General features: G+C 43.2%; 1 protein-coding gene across 2 annotated transcripts in view; it reads left to right on the top strand.

Annotated features, from left to right (window-relative positions):
* The window catches only part of ell (elongation factor RNA polymerase II), a 110936-nt gene that overhangs the window by 28610 nt on the left and 63536 nt on the right, over positions 1-18790 (top strand). For both annotated transcript variants that reach the window (XM_061888560.1, XM_061888561.1), the window contains exon 2: positions 17821-17865. In XM_061888560.1, coding sequence (XP_061744544.1) covers positions 17821-17865 — 45 coding nt within the window. The remainder of the gene's footprint in view (positions 1-17820; positions 17866-18790) is intronic.

Here is an 18790-nt window from a genome sequence, read left to right as displayed (position 1 = left end):
CAAAGTGCAATTGCAAGAGATTTAAGGATTTCAACATCTACGGTCCATAATATCATCAAAAGGTTCAGAGAATCTGGAGAAATCACTCCACGTAAGCGGCATGGCCGGAAACCAACATTGAATGACCGTGACCTTCGATCCCTCAGACGGCACTGTATCAAAAACCGACATCAATCTCTATAGGATATCACCACAAGGGCTCAGGAACACTTCCGAAAACCACTATCACTAAATACAGTTCGTCGCTACATCTGTAAGTGCAAGTTAAAGCTCTACTATGCAAAGCGAAAGCCATTTATCAACAACATCCAGAAACGCCGCCAGCTTCCCTGGGCCCGAGATCATCTAAGATGGACTGATGCAAAGTGGAAAAGTGTTCTGTGGTCTGACTAGTCACATTTCAAATTGTTTTGGAAATATTTGACATCGTGTCATCCGGACCAAAGGGGAAGCGAACTATCCAGAATGTTATCGATGCAAAGTTCAAAAGCCAGCATCTGTGATGGTATGGGGGTGCATTAATGCCCAAGGCATGGGTAACCTACACATCTGTGAAGGCACCATTAATGCTGAAAGGTACATACTGGTTTTGGATCAACATATGCTGCCGTCTAATCACCGTCTTTTTCATGAAAGCCTCTGCTTATTTCTGCAAGGCAATGCCAAGCCACATTCAGCACGTGTTACAACAGCGTGGCTTCGTAAAAAAAGAGTGCGAGTACTTTCCTGGCCCGCCTGCAGTCCAGACCTGTCTCCCATCAAAAAAGTGTGGCGCATTATGAAGCGTAAATTACGACACGGTAGACCCCGGACTGTTGAACGACTGAAGCTCTACATAAAATAAGAATGGGAAAGAATTCCACTTTCAAAGCTTCAACAATTAGTGTCCTCAGTTCCCAAACGTTTATTGAGTGTTGTTAAAAGAAAAGGTGATGGAACACAGTGGTGAACATGTCCTTTCCCAACTACTTTGGCACGTGTTGCAGCCATTAAATTCTAAGTTAATTATTATTTGAAAAGAAAAATAAATTTTTTTTATGAGTTTGAACATCAAATGTCTTGTCTTTGTAGTCCCTTCAATTGAATATGGGTTGAAAATGATTTGCAAATCATTGTATTCCATTTATATTTACATCTAACACAATTTCCCAACTCATATGGAAATGGGGTTTGTACATTATCAATCAATCAATGTTTACTTATATAGCCCTAAATCATTAGTGTCTCAAAGGGCTGCACAAACCACTACGACATCCTCGGTAGGCCCACATAAGGGCAAGGAAAACTCACACCCAGTGGGACATCGGTGACAATAATGACCCAGTGGGACGTCGGTGACAATGATGACTATGAGAACCTTGGAGAGGAGGAAAGCAATGGATGTCGAGCGGGTCCAACATGATACTGTGAAAGTTCAATCCATAATGGATCCAACACAGTCGCGAGAGTCCAGTCCAAAGCGGATCCAACACAGCAGCGAGAGTCCCGTTCACAGCGGAGCCAGCAGGAAACCATCTCAAGCGGAGGCGGATCAGCAGCGCAGAGATGTCCCCAGCCGATACACAGGCAAGCAGTACATGGCCACCGGATCGGACCGGACCCCCTCCACAAGGGAGAGTGGGACATAGAAGAAAAAGAAAAGAAACGGCAGATCAACTGGTCTAAAAAGGGAGTTATATCTATATCCAAGTTTACTTTCTATCGTACTGTCACTTGAGAAGATGTGCTGTAATAAAATAGTATTGGTTAATGAAATTCAATGAATTAATGAAGGTGCAGCAAATGGAACTTGGACAACTTAGTTTTGTTTGGGCTTGCCAGGGGTTGGCCCTGAGCACTGTTCTTTTTGTTCCTGTCAAGGAGGTTATTCCACAAAACACTTTGTGACTACATGGCAAGGGAGCTTTTTGGGGCATTTTGCAGTGACTAACATGAACTTACATATTAATGACAAATGGAGCAAATATGCAAGATGTGGGTACGTGTCCTCAACTGCTAGTCCTAATGGGAATTGTTTGGCCTTGGCAAAGATCTGCATGTAAGGCATGACATACAAAATGTGTCTTCATTCACGGGTGTCATTGGCTACACCTGGCATTTTTTGTTTTGTTGTAAATCTGGACTTTTCCTGTATATTCTAATTACTCCATATTACCCCCAGTTCTCCTTTCTGGAGACACTGAGTGGGAGATTTTGCAGCTTGAAGCTGGTTCGCCCGTACCACTGCAATGGTTATTTAAGGAATGCAGACTCTCCAGTTTCAGTAGATCATGGGACGCTTCGACTGAGAGAACCATAGACCCGCTGGGGCCAAATATGACTCGAAATGTCACGGTGCTTCTCGGTCTTGTATGGCCACTTTGCCATCAGTTAATCACATCACCTGTGGTGTCACAGCACGGGGCACTAGGAGTCCCTGACCCACATAAAGTAATCCGTTGTTGCATAATTTACGTCACACTTTCGGACTTGTAAGCGTTACCTGGACCGGTTTGTGCAAACACTGGGGTAGTCTTTAGTGATGAGCTGTCAGTCATGAGGAAAGTACTAATGAAACAATCAATGCTTAGACTCCATGTATTCAGAGATTCCGTATCTCTAATTAGCATGGAAAGAATAGATTAGATTAGTAATGGGGATGGACTTTGGCCAAGACAGTGTATGCCAGTGTCTCTCTGAAAAAGGCTAATAAGTGTGAAAAGGTGAACCTGGATGAGGTTTTATTTTTGTTTTTATTGTGAATGCCCCAAACTTCTCAGTGATGGTTACATTTGCAATGTAATGACGCGTTAAAGGGGAACTGCACTTTATTTGGAATTTTCTCTATCGTTCACAATCATTATGAAAGACATGAAAGGAGGTGTATTTTTTTTTTTAATGCATTCTCACTCGTAAATAAAAGTCTGCTTACAACGGAACCAATGGTAGGTCCTCTATTTTGCCCATAAAAACCCAATAAATAACCACCAACAATACTCCATTTACTTAGACTTAGACAAACTTTAATGATCCACAAGGGAAATTGTTCAACACAGTAGCTTAGTTACAATGATGGAAAGTGCCTTCCATCTTCTTCCGCTTATCCGAGGTCGGGTCGCGGGGGCAACAGCCTAAGCAGGGAAACCCAGACTTCCCTCTCCCCAGCCACTTCGTCTAGCTCTTCCCGGGGGACCCCGAGGAGTTCCCAGGCCAGCCGGGAGACATAGTCTTCCCAACGTGTCCTGGGTCTTCCCCGTGGCCTCCTACCGGTTGGACGTGCCCTAAACACCTCCCTAGGGAGGCGTTCGGGTGGCATCCTGACCAGATGCCCGAACCACCTCATCTGGCTCCTCTCGATGTGAAGGAGCAGCGGCTTTACTTTGAGTTCCTCCCGGATGGCAGAGCTTCTCACCCTATCTCTAAGGGAGAGCCCAGCCACACGGCGGAGGAAACTAATTTCGGCCGCTTGTACCCGTGATTTTATCCTTTCGGTCATGACCCAAAGCTCATGACCATAGGTGAGGATGGGAACGTAGATCGACCGGTAAATTGAGAGCTTTGCCTTCCGGCTCAGCTCCTTCTTCACCACAACGGATCGGTACAACGTCCGCATTACTGAAGACGCCGCACCGATCCGCCTGTCGATCTCACGATCCACTCTTTCCCCACTCGTGAACAAGACTCCTAGGTACTTGAACTCCTCCACTTGGGGCAGGGTCTCCTCCCCAACCCGGAGATGGCATTCCACCCTTTTCCGGGCAAGAACCATGGACTCGGACTTGGAGGTGCTGATTCTCATTCCGGTCGCTTCACACTCTGCTGCGAACCGATCCAGTGAGAGCTGAAGATGAAGCCATCAGGACCACATCATCTGCAAAAAACAGAGACCTAATCCTGCGGTCACCAAACCAGAACCCCTCAACGCCTTGACTGCGCCTAGAAATTTTGTCCATAAAAGTTATAAACAGAATCGGTGACAAAGGACAGCCTTGGCGGAGTCCAACCCTCACTGGAAATGTGTTCGACTTACTGCCGGCAATGCGGATCAAGCTCTGGCACTGATCGTACAAGGAGCGGACTGCCACAATCAGACAGTCTGATACCCCATACTCTCTGAGCACTCCCCACAGGACTTCCCGAGGGACACGGTCGAATGCCTTCTCCAAGTCCACAAAGCACATGTAGACTGGTTGGGCAAACTCCCATGCACCCTCAAGAACCCTGCCGAGAGTATAGAGCTGGTCCACAGTTCCACGACCAGGACGAAAACCACACTGTTCCTCCTGAATCCGAGGTTCGACTATCCGGCGTAGCCTCCTCTCCAGTACACCTGAATAAACCTTACCGGGAAGGCTGAGGAGTGTGATCCCACGATAGTTGGAACACACCCTCCGGTCCCCCTTCTTAAAGAGAGGAACCACCACCCCGGTCTGCCAATCCAGAGGTACCGCCCCCGATGTCCACGCGATGCTGCAGAGTCTTGTCAACCAAGACAACCCCACAGCATCCAGAGCCTTAAGGAACTCCAGGCGGAGCTCATCCACCCCTGGGGCCTTGCCGCCGAGGAGCTTTTTAACTACCTCAGCGACCTCAGCCCCAGAAATAAGAGAGTCCACCACAGATTCCCCAGGCACTGCTTCCTCATAGGAAGACGTGTTGGTGGGATTGAGGAGGTCTTCGAAGTATTCCTTCCACCTATCCACAACATCCGCAGTTGAGGTCAGCAGAACACCATCCGCACCATACACGGTGTTGATAGTGCACTGCTTCCCCTTCCTGAGGCGGCGGACGGTGGTCCAGAATCGCTTCGAAGCCGTCCGGAAGTCGTTTTCCATGGTTTCCCCGAACTCCTCCCGTGTCTGAGTTTTTGCCTCCGCAACCGCTGAAGCTGCACACCGCTTGGCCTGTCGGTACCTGTCCACTACCTCCGGAGTCCTATGAGCCAAAAGGACCCGATAGGACTCCGTCTTCAGCTTGACTGCATCCCTCACCGCTGGTGTCCACCAAGGGGTTTTAGGATTGCCGCCCCCGACAAGCACCAACTACCTTGCGACTCAATGTCCAGCACCTCCCTCATGACTTTGATTGATTGATTGATTGATACTTTTATTAGTAGATTGCACAGTACAGTACATATTCCGTACAATTGACCACTAAATGGTAACACCCGAATAAGTTTTTCAACTTGTTTAAGTCAGGGTCCACGTTAATCAATTCATGGTAACATGTTCAAAGTTCTTCCGGAGGTGGGAATTGAAACTTTCTCTGACAGGAGACTCTGCCAGACGTTCCCAGCAGACCCTCACAATGCGTTTGGGCCTCCCAGGTCTGTCCGGCATCCTTTCCCCCTCACCGCCGCCAACTCACCACCAGGTGGTGATCGGTAGAAAGCTCCGCTCCTCTCTTCACCCGAGTGTCCAAAACATAAGGCTGCAAATCCGATGACACAACTACAAAGTCGATCATGGAACTGCGGCCTAGGGTGTCCTGGTGCCAAGTGCACATATGGACACACTTATGTTTGAACATGGTGTTCGTTATGGACAAACTGTGACGAGCACAAAAGTCCAATAACAAAACACCACTCGGGTTCAGATCCGGGCGGCCATTCTTCCCAATCACACCTCTCCAGATTTCACTGTCGCTGCCAACGTGAGCGTTGAAGTCCCCCAGGAGGACAAGGGAATCACCCGGGGGAGCACTTTCCAGAACTCCCTCGAGTGCTCCCAAAAAGGGTGGGTACTCTGAACTGCTGTTTGGTGCGTAAGCACAAACAACAGTCAGGACCCGTCCCCCCACCCGAAGGCGGAGGGAGGCTACCCTTTCGTCCACCGGGTTAAACTCCAACGTGCAGGCTTTGAGCCGGGGGGCAACAAGAATTGCCACCCCAGCCCGTCGCCTCTCACTGCCGGCAACGCCAGAGTGGAAGAGGGTCCAGTCCCTCTCGAGAGAAGTGGTTCCAGAGCCCTTGCTGTGCGTCTAAGTGAGTCCGACTATATCCAGCCGGAACTTCTCGACTTCGCGCGCTAGCTCAGGCTCTTTCCCCCCCAGTGAGGTGACGTTCCACGTCCCAAGAGCTAGCTTCTGTAGCCGAGGATCGGACTGCCAAGTGCCCTGCCTTCGGCTGCCGCCCAGCTCACATTGCACCCGACCTCTTTGGCCCCTGCTATGGGTGGTGAGCCCATTGGAGGGGTGACCCACGTTGCCTCTTCGGGCTGTGCCCGGCCGGGCCCCATGGGAACAGGCCCGGCCACCAGGCGCTCGCCATCGTGCCCCACCTCTGGGCCTGTCTCCGGAGGGAGGCCCCGGTGACCCGCGTCCGGGCGAGGGAAATCTGGGTCCATGTTTTTTCTTCTTCATTGAGGTCTTCGAGCTGCTCTTTGTCTGATCCCTCACCTAGAACCTGTTTGCCTTGGGAGACCCTACCAGGGGGCATAAAGCCCCCGGACAACATAGCTCCTAGGATCATTGGGACACACAAACTCCTCTACCACGATAAGGTTGCAGCTCAGAGAGGAGTGGAAAGTGTAAGGATGGAAAGGACAATGCAGGTATAAATAGACTAGGTATAGCAATGTAAAATATAACATATCTGCAAATATATACAATATATACTTAATATGTGTACAGTATATTATATATACAGATATAATATGTCTATAACATATATACAATATATCCTAAATGCTATGTACACTATCACAGTATATTTGGCAGCCCCAGCATAAAAAAGAGAGTAAGTCCAGCAGAAAATAGAATATAGACATTAACAACAAAGAGAAGTAGCTGACATTGAAGGTGTCAGGTAATAGTCAGATATTATTTGTTGCTGTATGGGGAGTGATTATACAGCTGGATGGAGTGTGGAATGAAGGAGTTCTTGAATCGCACAGTGTGGGAAGGAAGCAGAAGGAGCCTGTTGGAGTATGAACCCCGCTGTCCCTCAATTGTCTGGAGTGGGTGGGAAGGATTGTCCATGATGGCCAGCAGTTTGTCCAGTGTCCTCTTGTCCCTCACTGATACAAACGCCTCCAACTGCGAGCCAATAGTTTGGCCGGCTTTCCGGATCAGTTTATCAATCCAGTTTGAGTCCCTTTTGCTGGTGCTGCTCCCCCAACAAACCACAGCGAAGTGAAGGGCACTGGCCACAACAGACTGATAGAAGATCTCCAACAGCTTGCTGCACACATTAAAGGACCTAAGCTTCCTCAGGAAAAAGAGTCTGCTCATTCCCTTCTTGTAAACAGCTACATTTTGTGACTTGAATATTAACCAAGTCATAGTGATATTATTATCATAAGGGCTAACACAGACAAACTATTTACAGCGGTGCCGTGACCACTACCATGTGTCCCTATGTTTACTTCATTAATTGTTATTTCCTCACCTCCCTGCTCCTTGGAACCTTATTTTAAGTCATAAATCATGCATCTCACCTAGAAAATAGATGGCTGAGGATCAATTTTCCCTCCAATTTTTCATATGTGTGAGCAAACGCCAACACTCCTTGAGCACTCAGTGGTGCACATGTGAGCAACGGCAGACGTGCACACTGTTATGCGCTTATCTTTTTATTCAATTTTGTGCGCGGCCTAGATTTTCCATGCGCAGACGACGCATGAGCAGTGTGCAATTGCACAGGCGCGTATCTTAGAGGGATCGTTGCTGAGGAGATAATTTGACAAGTTGGTACACTTTGACAATCATTGAGGACTCAAAACTGGCAAGGAAGACACAAAAGTACTCTTGGTTCCCAGTCCCCTACCCCGTTTCTTTTTTAATATTATGAGACATTCTTCACCTAAATGGAAACATACAAACATCCTAGCAGTCGGCATCTTATAACAGCAGACCTTGCACATTAAGTTATGTTTTATTGTGCTTGTTGGATCTCATGAAGTCTGCAGTGCGTTATACTCAGTGAAAAAGAAAAAACAAACATGAGTTTTTGAAATGAATGTGCCGCATTTAATTAAAGCAACCGAACTACGTACATTTTGAATGTTTTAAATGTTGTCGTTACTACATTACATATATAGGTACATTATGTATACAAAACAATAATGGTGGTGGTTTTGTATTTTTTCAAGGGCTTTATAGACGGACAAGGGCGACTCCCATAGGGACCATTGCAAGCAGACTTTTGATCGCATTTATTTAATATTTAGAATCCATCGTCATGTCTTTCATAATAATTGTGAAGGACGGGCAAATTTCCCAAAAAAGTGCAGTTACCCTTTAAAACAGGGGTGCCCATTACGTCGATCGCGAGCTACCAGTCGACCGCGGGGGGTGTGTCAGTCGATCTCGAGCCAGGCTTTTAAAAAAAATAGACCTAAAAATTAGTGATCATCAATCTTCACCAAGACGTCACTTAAATGACATTCACGGTACCGAAGGGTCTTGTGAGATGACGCTAGCTGCTGCAAGATCATTATTATGAAAATATGACCGAGAGGAAGGCGAGAAACACTTTTTATTTCAACAGACTCTCGCGCCGTACCTTCCGTCAAAACTCTAAAGGCCGACTGCACATTTCCTATCTTCACAATAAAAGCCCTGCTTCATGCTGCCTGCGTTAACTAAATACAGAGTCTCGGAAAACTGGCGTGCACAAGCGATCCCTCAGAAAGCTGGCGTGCACATCACTTGTGCACGCCAGCTTTCTGAGACTCTTATTTTGTTAGCGCAGGCAGCATGAAGCAGGGCTTTTATTGTGAAGATAGGAAATGTGCAGTCAGCCTTTAGAGTTTTGACGGAAGGGACGGCGCGAAAGTCTGTTGAAATAAAAAGTGTTTCTCGCCTTCCTCTCTGTCATTTTTTCATAATAATGAACTGGCAGCAGCCAGCGTCATCTCACAAGACCCTCGGGTGCCGTGAATGTCAATCAAGCAAGCTACGGAATTTGCCGCCAATGTTTTTCTTGTAAAGTGTATGGAAGCTGGATGAATTAGATGCCAAAAACCAACCACTTTCATGTGGTATTGTACAGAAAGGACAACTTTTTTTCTCCTCCATTTGAAAATGTGGGCGTTATCATCATTACTGTCTGATTCCAATCAATGCAAGTCATCAGAATCAGGTAATACACCAACTTATATTCTTGTCTTTGTGAAAGAAAGACATCTATATGTGTTACACATGCTTGTTTAACTTGTTTACAAAAATGTCACTTTCATAAATAAATAAATAAATAAATATAAATGATATATATAAATGAGGTAGATCCCCTCGAGTTGGTCAATTGAAAAGTAGCTCGCCTGCAGAAAAAGTGTGGGCACCCCTGCTTTAAAACATCTCAAACTAGTCTCCAGTTGTCTTTTTTTTTAACAAATAAACACCTCAACTCAAACACTAGGATGAAACGATATGCAATTCATGAATAACTCAAAACAATAATATAAAACTAACAAAAAATTAGTGTATTGTGTAAAAAATGTATTGCAATTATTGTATTCACCGCTAGTATACTGCCAAAAATATACTGTGTTAAGCCTAATTGAAAGTGAGCGCACTGCATTAAGAAAGGTATCACATTTAGACATGTTTGTCCTTTTATTTTGCCATTACATAACACGGCGTAAGGCCAAAAAATGTACGACATTTTGCACAAATGAAGGGAACAACCATCAGATTTGCGCGATATACAATATATATATGATATAATATGACACAATATAATATGGCTAATGATAGTTTTTAATACTATTGTGATAATGCATGTTCAGGATACATTCTAGCTTCGTCTGCAAATTTGAAAGCGACAAACCAACAAACTAAATGTACTGTAACATTCTACATAGCGGCGCAAAGCCACTTCTGAGCCAGCACTTCTCGCCTCCATGGCAGCAAAAAAAATACTACGTTTCTTACAAGTATCATCCCTGGAGGACGAGGAATAGCCAGCTAAACAAGCTACACTACACACTGTATGTGGATAAGCTAACAGCATGCTCGAGCTCTTCAATGTAATCAAAGATAGTAACAATACCAATTATAACATTATTTAGTCGATTTAAAGTGGATAAATTGATATTTTTTTATCCCCCCAAAAATATTTTGTCATTTTTGGAGGACTTTAAGGCCAAAAAAACAAATATTTCAAGTCAGAGCCAATAGTAAGAATTTATTACATTTAAATATTTAATTGCTATTTTTTCACCGCCGCCCTCTGTTTTTGCCTTATAATTGTGGTCAAAAATTTGATTTTTGATCACACAAAAACCCCACTGGGGTTTTTGTGTGATCAAAAGTTTCACAACCCCACTGGGTTGTGAGTTTTTCCTTGCCCTTATTTAGGCGCTTAACCGTGGATGTCGTTGTGGCTTGTGTAGCCCTTTGAGACACTTGTGATTTAGGGCTATATAAATAAACATTGATTGATTGATTGATTTTGAATCGATAACTTGTAGTATCAACCAAAATTAATGTAAAGTATCCAAACACAAGAAGTGCTTAACACATTTTAATAGAAGTGTCAATTGAAACATGTCACAACACAAAGTAACCAGTTATTAACAGTAAATTAACAAGTAGATTAATAGTAGTTTTGAGAAAAATAACAACTGGAAATTACACAATATGTTACTGCCATACATCAGCAGCCAAATTAGAAGCCTTTAACACATTTGGAAATGGTTCTATTATACCAAATAAATGTAACTCTTGCCGTTGGTTTTTCTGTCTGTTATTTATTCATTTATTTTGTTTGTTAGTGAGCAGAATAACTCAAATAATTGGATACATTTTCATGAGTCTTCCAGGAAATAAGATAACGAACATCTAGTTAGATTTTGGGTCTAATCCTGTGCGTGCACACGAAGATAGTGGAAACAGACAAGAGTGTTTATTCAGTTTATTTTATTCCGCTATGAATACCATCCATCCATCCATTTTCTACCCCTTATTCCCCTTTGGTGTCGCGGGGGGGGCGCTCAAAAAGCTATTGATGGATTTTTCATCGCCCTTTCAGGAATGGCAAGTCAGGTATAAGGAGCAAACAATTCATTACATTTTGGGGATGATTCTGATTCCCGTCTGTATTCAGGACTTTTTTACAATTGGTACATGGAGCAGCAATACAACCCCCACTGTACCTCTGAGCTAATTTACAACCGGCTCAGTGTTGCACGCGAGTCGCCAAGTTGTTTACTATTGCAACAAAAAGTCAAGTTACAGAAAACTGTCATTCTGATATTGCCCGAGGTCATGGTATCACAAATAGTCACTCGTTTGTAATCCGGCAACTACGGTTTCTGCAGCCTTGTCGTTGACCCACAATCCCGACCTGTACTCTGTCCCTAAGGTAAACTCAGTGGAACATTCTGGGATTGGGTCCCACAGAATAGTGACATGTCAGCAGCCTATTCAAATGAACGGGCTGATGGTAGCACTATGTTGCCTTCGGGTGCAGTGGAGTGGACAGGATGTGCTAAAAGTGCTGCTCCATGAAAGGTCTGGTGCTCCTGGATAGGTTCTTGGTGCAAGTGTGCAGAGTTCAGGACAATTGTAAATCAGCCCGCTGAGAAAATACATCACGTGTGTGTACAAGTAAACCTCTCGGTCCTAGTTTTACTGCAAGGTCCATAGTTTTAGTACACTGGATTAAGTGAGTTGCAAAAAGAGCTCTCACAATAGTGAATTGGAAGTGTGCTGTCCAAAAATGTAGCCTTGATGCTGGAATTTAGACAGTTTAATTTACTAGGCCCTACTCTTTTGTGTGCCTCAGCTTTAATGCTAATGAACTGTTTGTCTGTTTGCAACAGTGTTTCCAAGAAGTGCTATTTTACTTCAAAGAGTATGTAAAGATTCATAAAATATACGAGTCATGATATATATACCCCAATCATTGTACAAACCCTGTTTCCATATGAGTTGTGAAATTGTGGTAGATGTAAATATAAATGGAATACAATTATTTGCACATCCTTTTCAACCCATATTCAATTGAATGCACTACAAAGACAAGATATTTGATGTTCAAACTCATAAACTTTGTTTTTGTTTTTTTTGCAAATAATAAATAACTTAGAATTTCATGGCTGCAACATGTGCCAAAGTAGTTGGGAAAGGGCATGTTCACCACTGTGTTACATCACCTTTTCTTTTAACAACACTCAAACGTTTGGGAACTGAGGAAACTAATTGTTGAAGCTTTGTAAGTGGAATTCTTTCCCATTCTTGTTTTATGTAGAGCTTCAGTCGTTCAACAGTCCAGGGTCTCCGCTGTCGTATTTTACGCTTCATAATGTGCCACACATTTTCGATGGGAGACAGGTCTGGTCTGCAGGCGGGCTAGGAAAGTACTCACACTCTTTTTTTACGAAGCCACGCTGTTGTAACACGTGCTGAATGTGTCTTGGCATTGTCTTGCTGAAATAAGCAGGGGTTTCCATGAAAAAGACGGCGCTTAGATGGCAGCATATGTTGTTCCAAAACCTGTATTTACCATTCAGCATTAATGGTGGCTTCACAGATGTGTAGGTTACCCATGCCTTGGGCACTAATGCACCCCCATACCATCACAGATACTGGCTTTTGAACGTTGCTTCGATAACAGTCCGGATGGTTCGCTTCCCCTTTGGTCCGGATGACACGATGTCGAATATTTCCAAAAACAATTTGAAATGTGGACTCGTCTGACCACAGAACACTTTTCCACTTTCCATCAGTCCATAAGACTGATGTGATTCCTAGAGCCCAAAAAAAGTCTGCGGGCTATAGAGCGTTTTCCGTTCGGGCTCCAGTACTCTGGAATGCCCTCCCGGTAACAGTTCGAGATGCTACCTCAGTAGAAGCATTTAAGTCTCACCTTAAAACTCATCTGTATACTCTAGCCTTTAAATAGACCTCCTTTTTAGACCAGTTGATCTGCCGCTTCTTTCCTTTCTCCTATGTCCCCCCCTCCCTTGTGGAGGGGGTCCGGTCCGATGACCATGGATGAAGCACTGGCTGTCCAGAGTCGAGACCCAGGATGGACCGCTCGTCGGGACCCAGGATGGACCGCTCGCCTGTATCGGTTGGGGACATCTCTACGCTGCTGATCCGCCTCCGCTTGAGATGGTCTCCTGTGGACGGGACTCTCGCTGCTGTCTTGGATCCGCTTGAACTGAACTCTCGCGGCTGTGTTGGAGCCACTATGGATTGAACTTTCACAGTATCATGTTAGACCCGCTCGACATCCATTGCTTTCGGTCCCCTAGAGGGGGGGGGGTTGCCCACATCTGAGGTCCTCTCCAAGGTTTCTCATAGTCAGCATTGTCACTGGCGTCCCACTGGATGTGAATTCTCCCTGCCCACTGGATGTGAGTTTTCCTTGCCCTTTTGTGGGTTCTTCCGAGGATGTTGTAGTCGTAATGATGTGTGCAGTCCTTTGAGACATTTGGGATTTGGGGCTATATAAATAAATATTGATTGATCTTAGATGATTTCGGGCCCAGAGAAGCCGGCGGCCTTTCTGGATGTTGTTGATAAATGGCTTTGGCTTTGCATAGTAGAGCTTTCTTTAACTTACTTCCCCCTCTTTGATAGCTTACTCTTTTAAGATGTGTAGCAAAGCTTTTAATATTTTTGGGGAGGGAATTGTTTTGGTTTTTTTTCTGCAGAGCTGTCGTCCGTAGCGCAGTGAAGTAGGCGTATCTAGCTTAGAGCATGTGAGGGGTAGGGTCAGGTCTATTAAGAAGGCAGTATGACGTTAATGATGGGACAATTTTCTTTAGTGTTCATTAGCGGGTTCTAGGGAAACGTATTACTGTTCAAAATAAGCACCGTTTTTTTTTTTTTTAAAAAGACAAGTTTTTCAGTAAGTAGTCGCTCGATAATATGCATTAGTTCAAATGTGCTGATTATTATACCATTGCTATTTCATAATCACTTGAGACAAGCTGGAAAAAATAGGATGTCTTTTAAGTCTTGTGCGACAATTGTTTGGTAAGCTTGTGGCTTCAGAATTTCCCAGTATTTGCCGTCATAGATGTATTAATCATGCATTGCATTCAGTAAGCCTGTTAGCCACGAGAGGTGTTTTCTGGTAAGTCAGCCGCTGTTTGCAGAGCCAGCCGCAGTTAGTCCGTCAGGAATGTTAGGGCAGGATTTACACTGCATCGCATGACATGAATAGAATCCCTTTTTGTTTAGTTTTCAAATGCACTCTACAGCCAACAAGAGGGGTGAGCATTTACTGGATTCAGAACTAAGCCGGAGTCTCTCATTTCGCTTGTGACTTTTGTTGGACCTTGAAGACAAAGAATCTGAATCCAGCTAAAATGAGCAACAAAAAAAAGAATTACGGGGTTGACAGAGGACAGAACAACTGCTTCAGTTCATATCTGTATCTCTGTTGTATTTCTTTGGCTTGTCCTGACATGAGCGTTTTATTTTCCTTTTGATTAACTTGTCAACTCGCAGACACATGAAGGAGGAACAACCGATTTGACTTCCTCTTTGCGGTGTGTGTGTTTGTGTGCGTGTGTGTGTGTGTTTGTGCATGCACAGTCCTTACTGTCACTGTTTGCTGAAATGATTGCAAATGGTCGACAAACTGGAATGAACCCACTTCACCGCTTCTGTGGCTGAAAGTACAAACCCCGTTTCCATACGAGTTGGGAAATTGTGTTGGATGTAAATGTAAACGGAATAAAATGATTTGCAAATCATTTTCAACCCATATTCAGTTGAATATGCTACAAAGACAACATATTTGGTGTTCAAACTGATAAAAAAAATTTTTTTTGCAAATAATCATTAACTTTAGAATTTGATGCCAGCAACACGTGACAAAGAAGTTGGGAAAGGTGGCAATAAATACTGATATAGTTGAGGAATGCTCATCAAACACTTATATGGAACATCCCACAGGTGTTCAGGCTAATTGGGAACAAGTGGGTGCCATGATTGGGTATAAAAGCAGCTTCCATGAAATGCTAATTAATTCACAAACAAGGATGGGGTGAGGGTCCACACTTTGTAAGCAAATTGTCGAACAGTTTTAGAAGAACATATCTCAACGAGCTTTTGCAAGGAATTTAAGGATTTTACCATCTACATTCTGTAAAATCATCAAAAAGTTCAGAGAATCTGGAGAAATCACTGCACGTAAGCGATGATACTACGGACCTTTGACCCCTCAGGCGGTACTGCATCAAAAACCGACATCAGTGTGTAAAGGATATCTCCACATGGGCTCAGGAACATTTCATAAAACCACTGTCAGTAACTACAGTTTGTCGCTACATCTGTAAGTGCAAGTTAAAACTCTACTGTGCAAAGCCAAACCCATTTATCAACAATGTCCTGTAACACCCCTGGCTTGGCTGGCCCCGAGCTCACTTAAGATGGACTGATGCAAAGTGGAAAGGTGTTCTGTGGTCTGACGAGTCCACATTTCAAATTATATTTGGAAACAGAGGACATGGTGTCCTCCAGAACAAAGAGGAAAATAACCATTTGGATTGTTACGTATAGGCGCAAAGTTCAAAAGCCAGCATCTGTGATGATATGGGGGTGTATTAGTTCCCTGGGCATGGGTAACTTACACATCTGTGAAGGCACCATTAATGCTGAAAGGTACATACAGGTTTTGGAGCAACATATGTTGTCATCCAAGCAACGTTATCATGGACACCCCTGTTTATTTCAGGAAGACAAGTGTTACAACAGCATGGCTTCGTAAAAAAGAGTGCGGGTACTTTCTTGGCCCGCCTGCAGTCCAGACCTGTCTCCCATCAAAAATGTGTGGCGCGTTATGAAGCATCTAATACGACAGCGGAGACCCCGGACTGTTGAACGACTGAAGCTCTACATAAAACAAGAATGGGAAATAATTCCACTTTCAAAGCATCAACAATTAGTTTCCTCAGTTCCCAAACGTTTATTGAGTGTTGTTAAAAGAAAAGGTGATGTAACACAGTGGTGACAATGCCCTTTCCCAATAACTTTGGCACGTGTTGCAGCATTGAAATTCTAAGTTAATTATTATTTGTAAAACAAAATAAAGTTTATTAGCTTGAACATCAAATATCTTGTCTTTGTAGTGCATTCAATTGAATATGGGTTGAAAAGGATTTGCAAATAATTGTATTCCGTTTATATTTACATCTAACACAATTTCCCAACTCATTTGGAAACAGGGTTTGTATTTGGAAAATGTGATTTGCTACCACTTTTGTCCTACTTGCACAATCATACCGCTTTTGTAAGACACAGTGATCATCATCATAGCGGACATCCTTATTAAGGCTGTGTTCTGCATTGATTAGCAAATGGAGCAACACTACAATAGATAATGTCGTCATACAAGGAAAAAAAATATCTCAGGTTAGTTTGTGTGTATCGGAAACACAATGTAATCATTCACATATTACTCAACTCAAATTCATAGCCAACTATCAGATTTATGTTTTTTATTATGTTTGATTGATATTGATTGATACTTTTACTAGTAGATTGCACAGTACAGTACATATTCCGTACAATTGACCACTAAATGGTAACACCCCAATAAGTTTTTCAACTTGTTTAAGTCGGGGTCCACGTTAATCAATTCATGGTACAAATATATACTATCAACATAATACAGTCATCACACAAGTTAATCATCATAGTATGTACATTGAATTATTTACATTATTTACAATCCGGGGGGTGGGATGAGGAGCTTTGGTTGACATCAGAACTTCAGTCATCAACAATTGCATCAACAGAGAAATGTGGACATTGAAACAGTGTAGGTCTTATTTAGTAGGATATGTACAGCCAGCAGAGAACATAGTGAGTTCAGATAGCATAAGAACAAGTATATACATTAGAAGTACATTTGAGTTGTTTATAATCCGGGGAGATGGGATGTGAATGGAGGAGGGTATTAGTAAAGTGTTGAAGTTGCCTGGAGGTGTTGTTTTAGAGCGGTTTTGGAGGAATATAGAGATGCACTTACTTTTATACCTGTTGGGAGTGCATTCCACATTGATGTGGCATAGAAGGAGAATGAGTTAAGACCTTTGTTAGATCGAAATCTGGGTTTAACGTGGTTTGTGGGGCTCCCCCTGGTGTTGTGGTTATGGCAGTCATTTACGTTAAGGAAGTAGTTGGACATGTACTTCGGTATCAAGGAGGTGTAGTGGATTTTATAGACTAGGCTCAGTGCAAGTTGTTTTACTCTGTCCTCCACCCTGAGCCAGCCCACTTTGGAGAAGTGTGTTGGATTGAGGTGTGATCTGGGGTGGAGGTCTAAAAGTAACCGGATTAGCTTATTCTGGGATGTTTGGAGTCTAGATTTGAGGGTTTTGGAGGTGCTGGGGTACCAGGAGGTGCAAGCGTAATCGAAGAAGGGTTGAATGAGAGTTCCCGCTAGAATCCTCAAGGTGCTTTTGTTGACCAGAGAGGAGATTCTGTAGAGGAATCTCGTTCTTTGGAAAGTCAGTTTGTTTGTAACAATACTTGAATTGAAACGTGCCAAAATGGTATCCCTTTTTCGAGTTTTAAAGGGGAACTGCACTTTTTTTGGAATTTTGCCTATCGTTCACAATCATTATGAGAGACATGACAATTGTTGTTGAATAGTCCTGCTGCACAGTATAACAATTTGAAGATGTCTGGTGGGATACATTTTACTCATTATTTCAATGTAGAACCAGTTTGAAACAGTCGCTTTTGATGTACAGTGTACGCAGTTTCATTTCTGTGAATTTCTCTGTAAATGTGTTTAGAAAAAAACATATTTGTCACATTTCCTTTTTTCCAACTAAGAAAAGAGAAACTCAATGGATTGCAAGACATCTACTGTAATCAGCATTGGTGATTTAACATTTTTGTAATTTCTCTTTTTTCTCTGTGTGATTTCAGGTCCTGTCATCACAACCATTGATAACATTTAGTGGAAACCAAGGGGTAAGCCATGCAAGCCACATTTGTTCTTAAGTCTGTTGTTACCAATAATAGCTGAACCTTGTTTAACTTTAAGTCCTGCATCCGATTAAAAATTTTCCAAGCACCTTTGTATTAGAAGATATGTCAGTGACTTAAATTGCCGTATAAAATTAAAATAGCCCTGAGGCCAGATCTCTTCCATGGCCAAACAATTCTTATTTTGATACTTTGTCATTAGTCATGCATTAGTCTTGACTATGTCAAAATGTGCCCATTCTTACTATCAGAGAGTTAACAAAAGTTCAAAACACAATATTCCCTAATTTAGTCCATACTCTAAACATCTACGCATCTCAGTGGAAATCAGTAAAGTCTTTCTTGCTTAAGTCTGCAAACAGTTAATGCTGGAACCATTACAATGACATCCTCTTATATTTTGCATATGTGTTTCCCATATGCATAAATCAGATGGTTTTTACAGGTGTTTCTAATAAACGTCTGTTCATAAATCAAATGCTCTTTTGAGTGACGCAACAGAGTCAGTCCACTGAAAAAAAAAAAAAAAGTGTCACCGCTGAGAATGTTTGTCGCAAGTGAGAAAGTGGCTAAATGACACGGCAGATGCTGTCAGATCTCCCAAGTAGTCACGCACGCACGCACGCACACACACACACACACACACACACACACACACACACCACAGTATGTTTTCCACTTTGCAGTCATGCTCTGCATCAGCATGTCACAGTAAATGTTGGAATTGGTGTTTCTCTGTGAACAGTGGCACTTGTGCACCATGGTCACCTATCGGCGAGACACAATTATCATGCTCACTTGTGCTGCCAGCTATTTAGACCGTAATGTGTGTTGACTTGTTTTCCATACATAGTAAATCTATACTACTGTGTCGAAATATACTGTAACAATATGAACATCTCATGTAATA

The sequence above is a fragment of the Nerophis ophidion genome, linkage group LG26 (genome assembly GCF_033978795.1).
Source record: "Nerophis ophidion isolate RoL-2023_Sa linkage group LG26, RoL_Noph_v1.0, whole genome shotgun sequence".
NCBI classification, from domain to species: Eukaryota; Metazoa; Chordata; class Actinopteri; order Syngnathiformes; family Syngnathidae; genus Nerophis; species Nerophis ophidion.
This window is presented reverse-complemented; position numbering and strand designations above follow the sequence as displayed.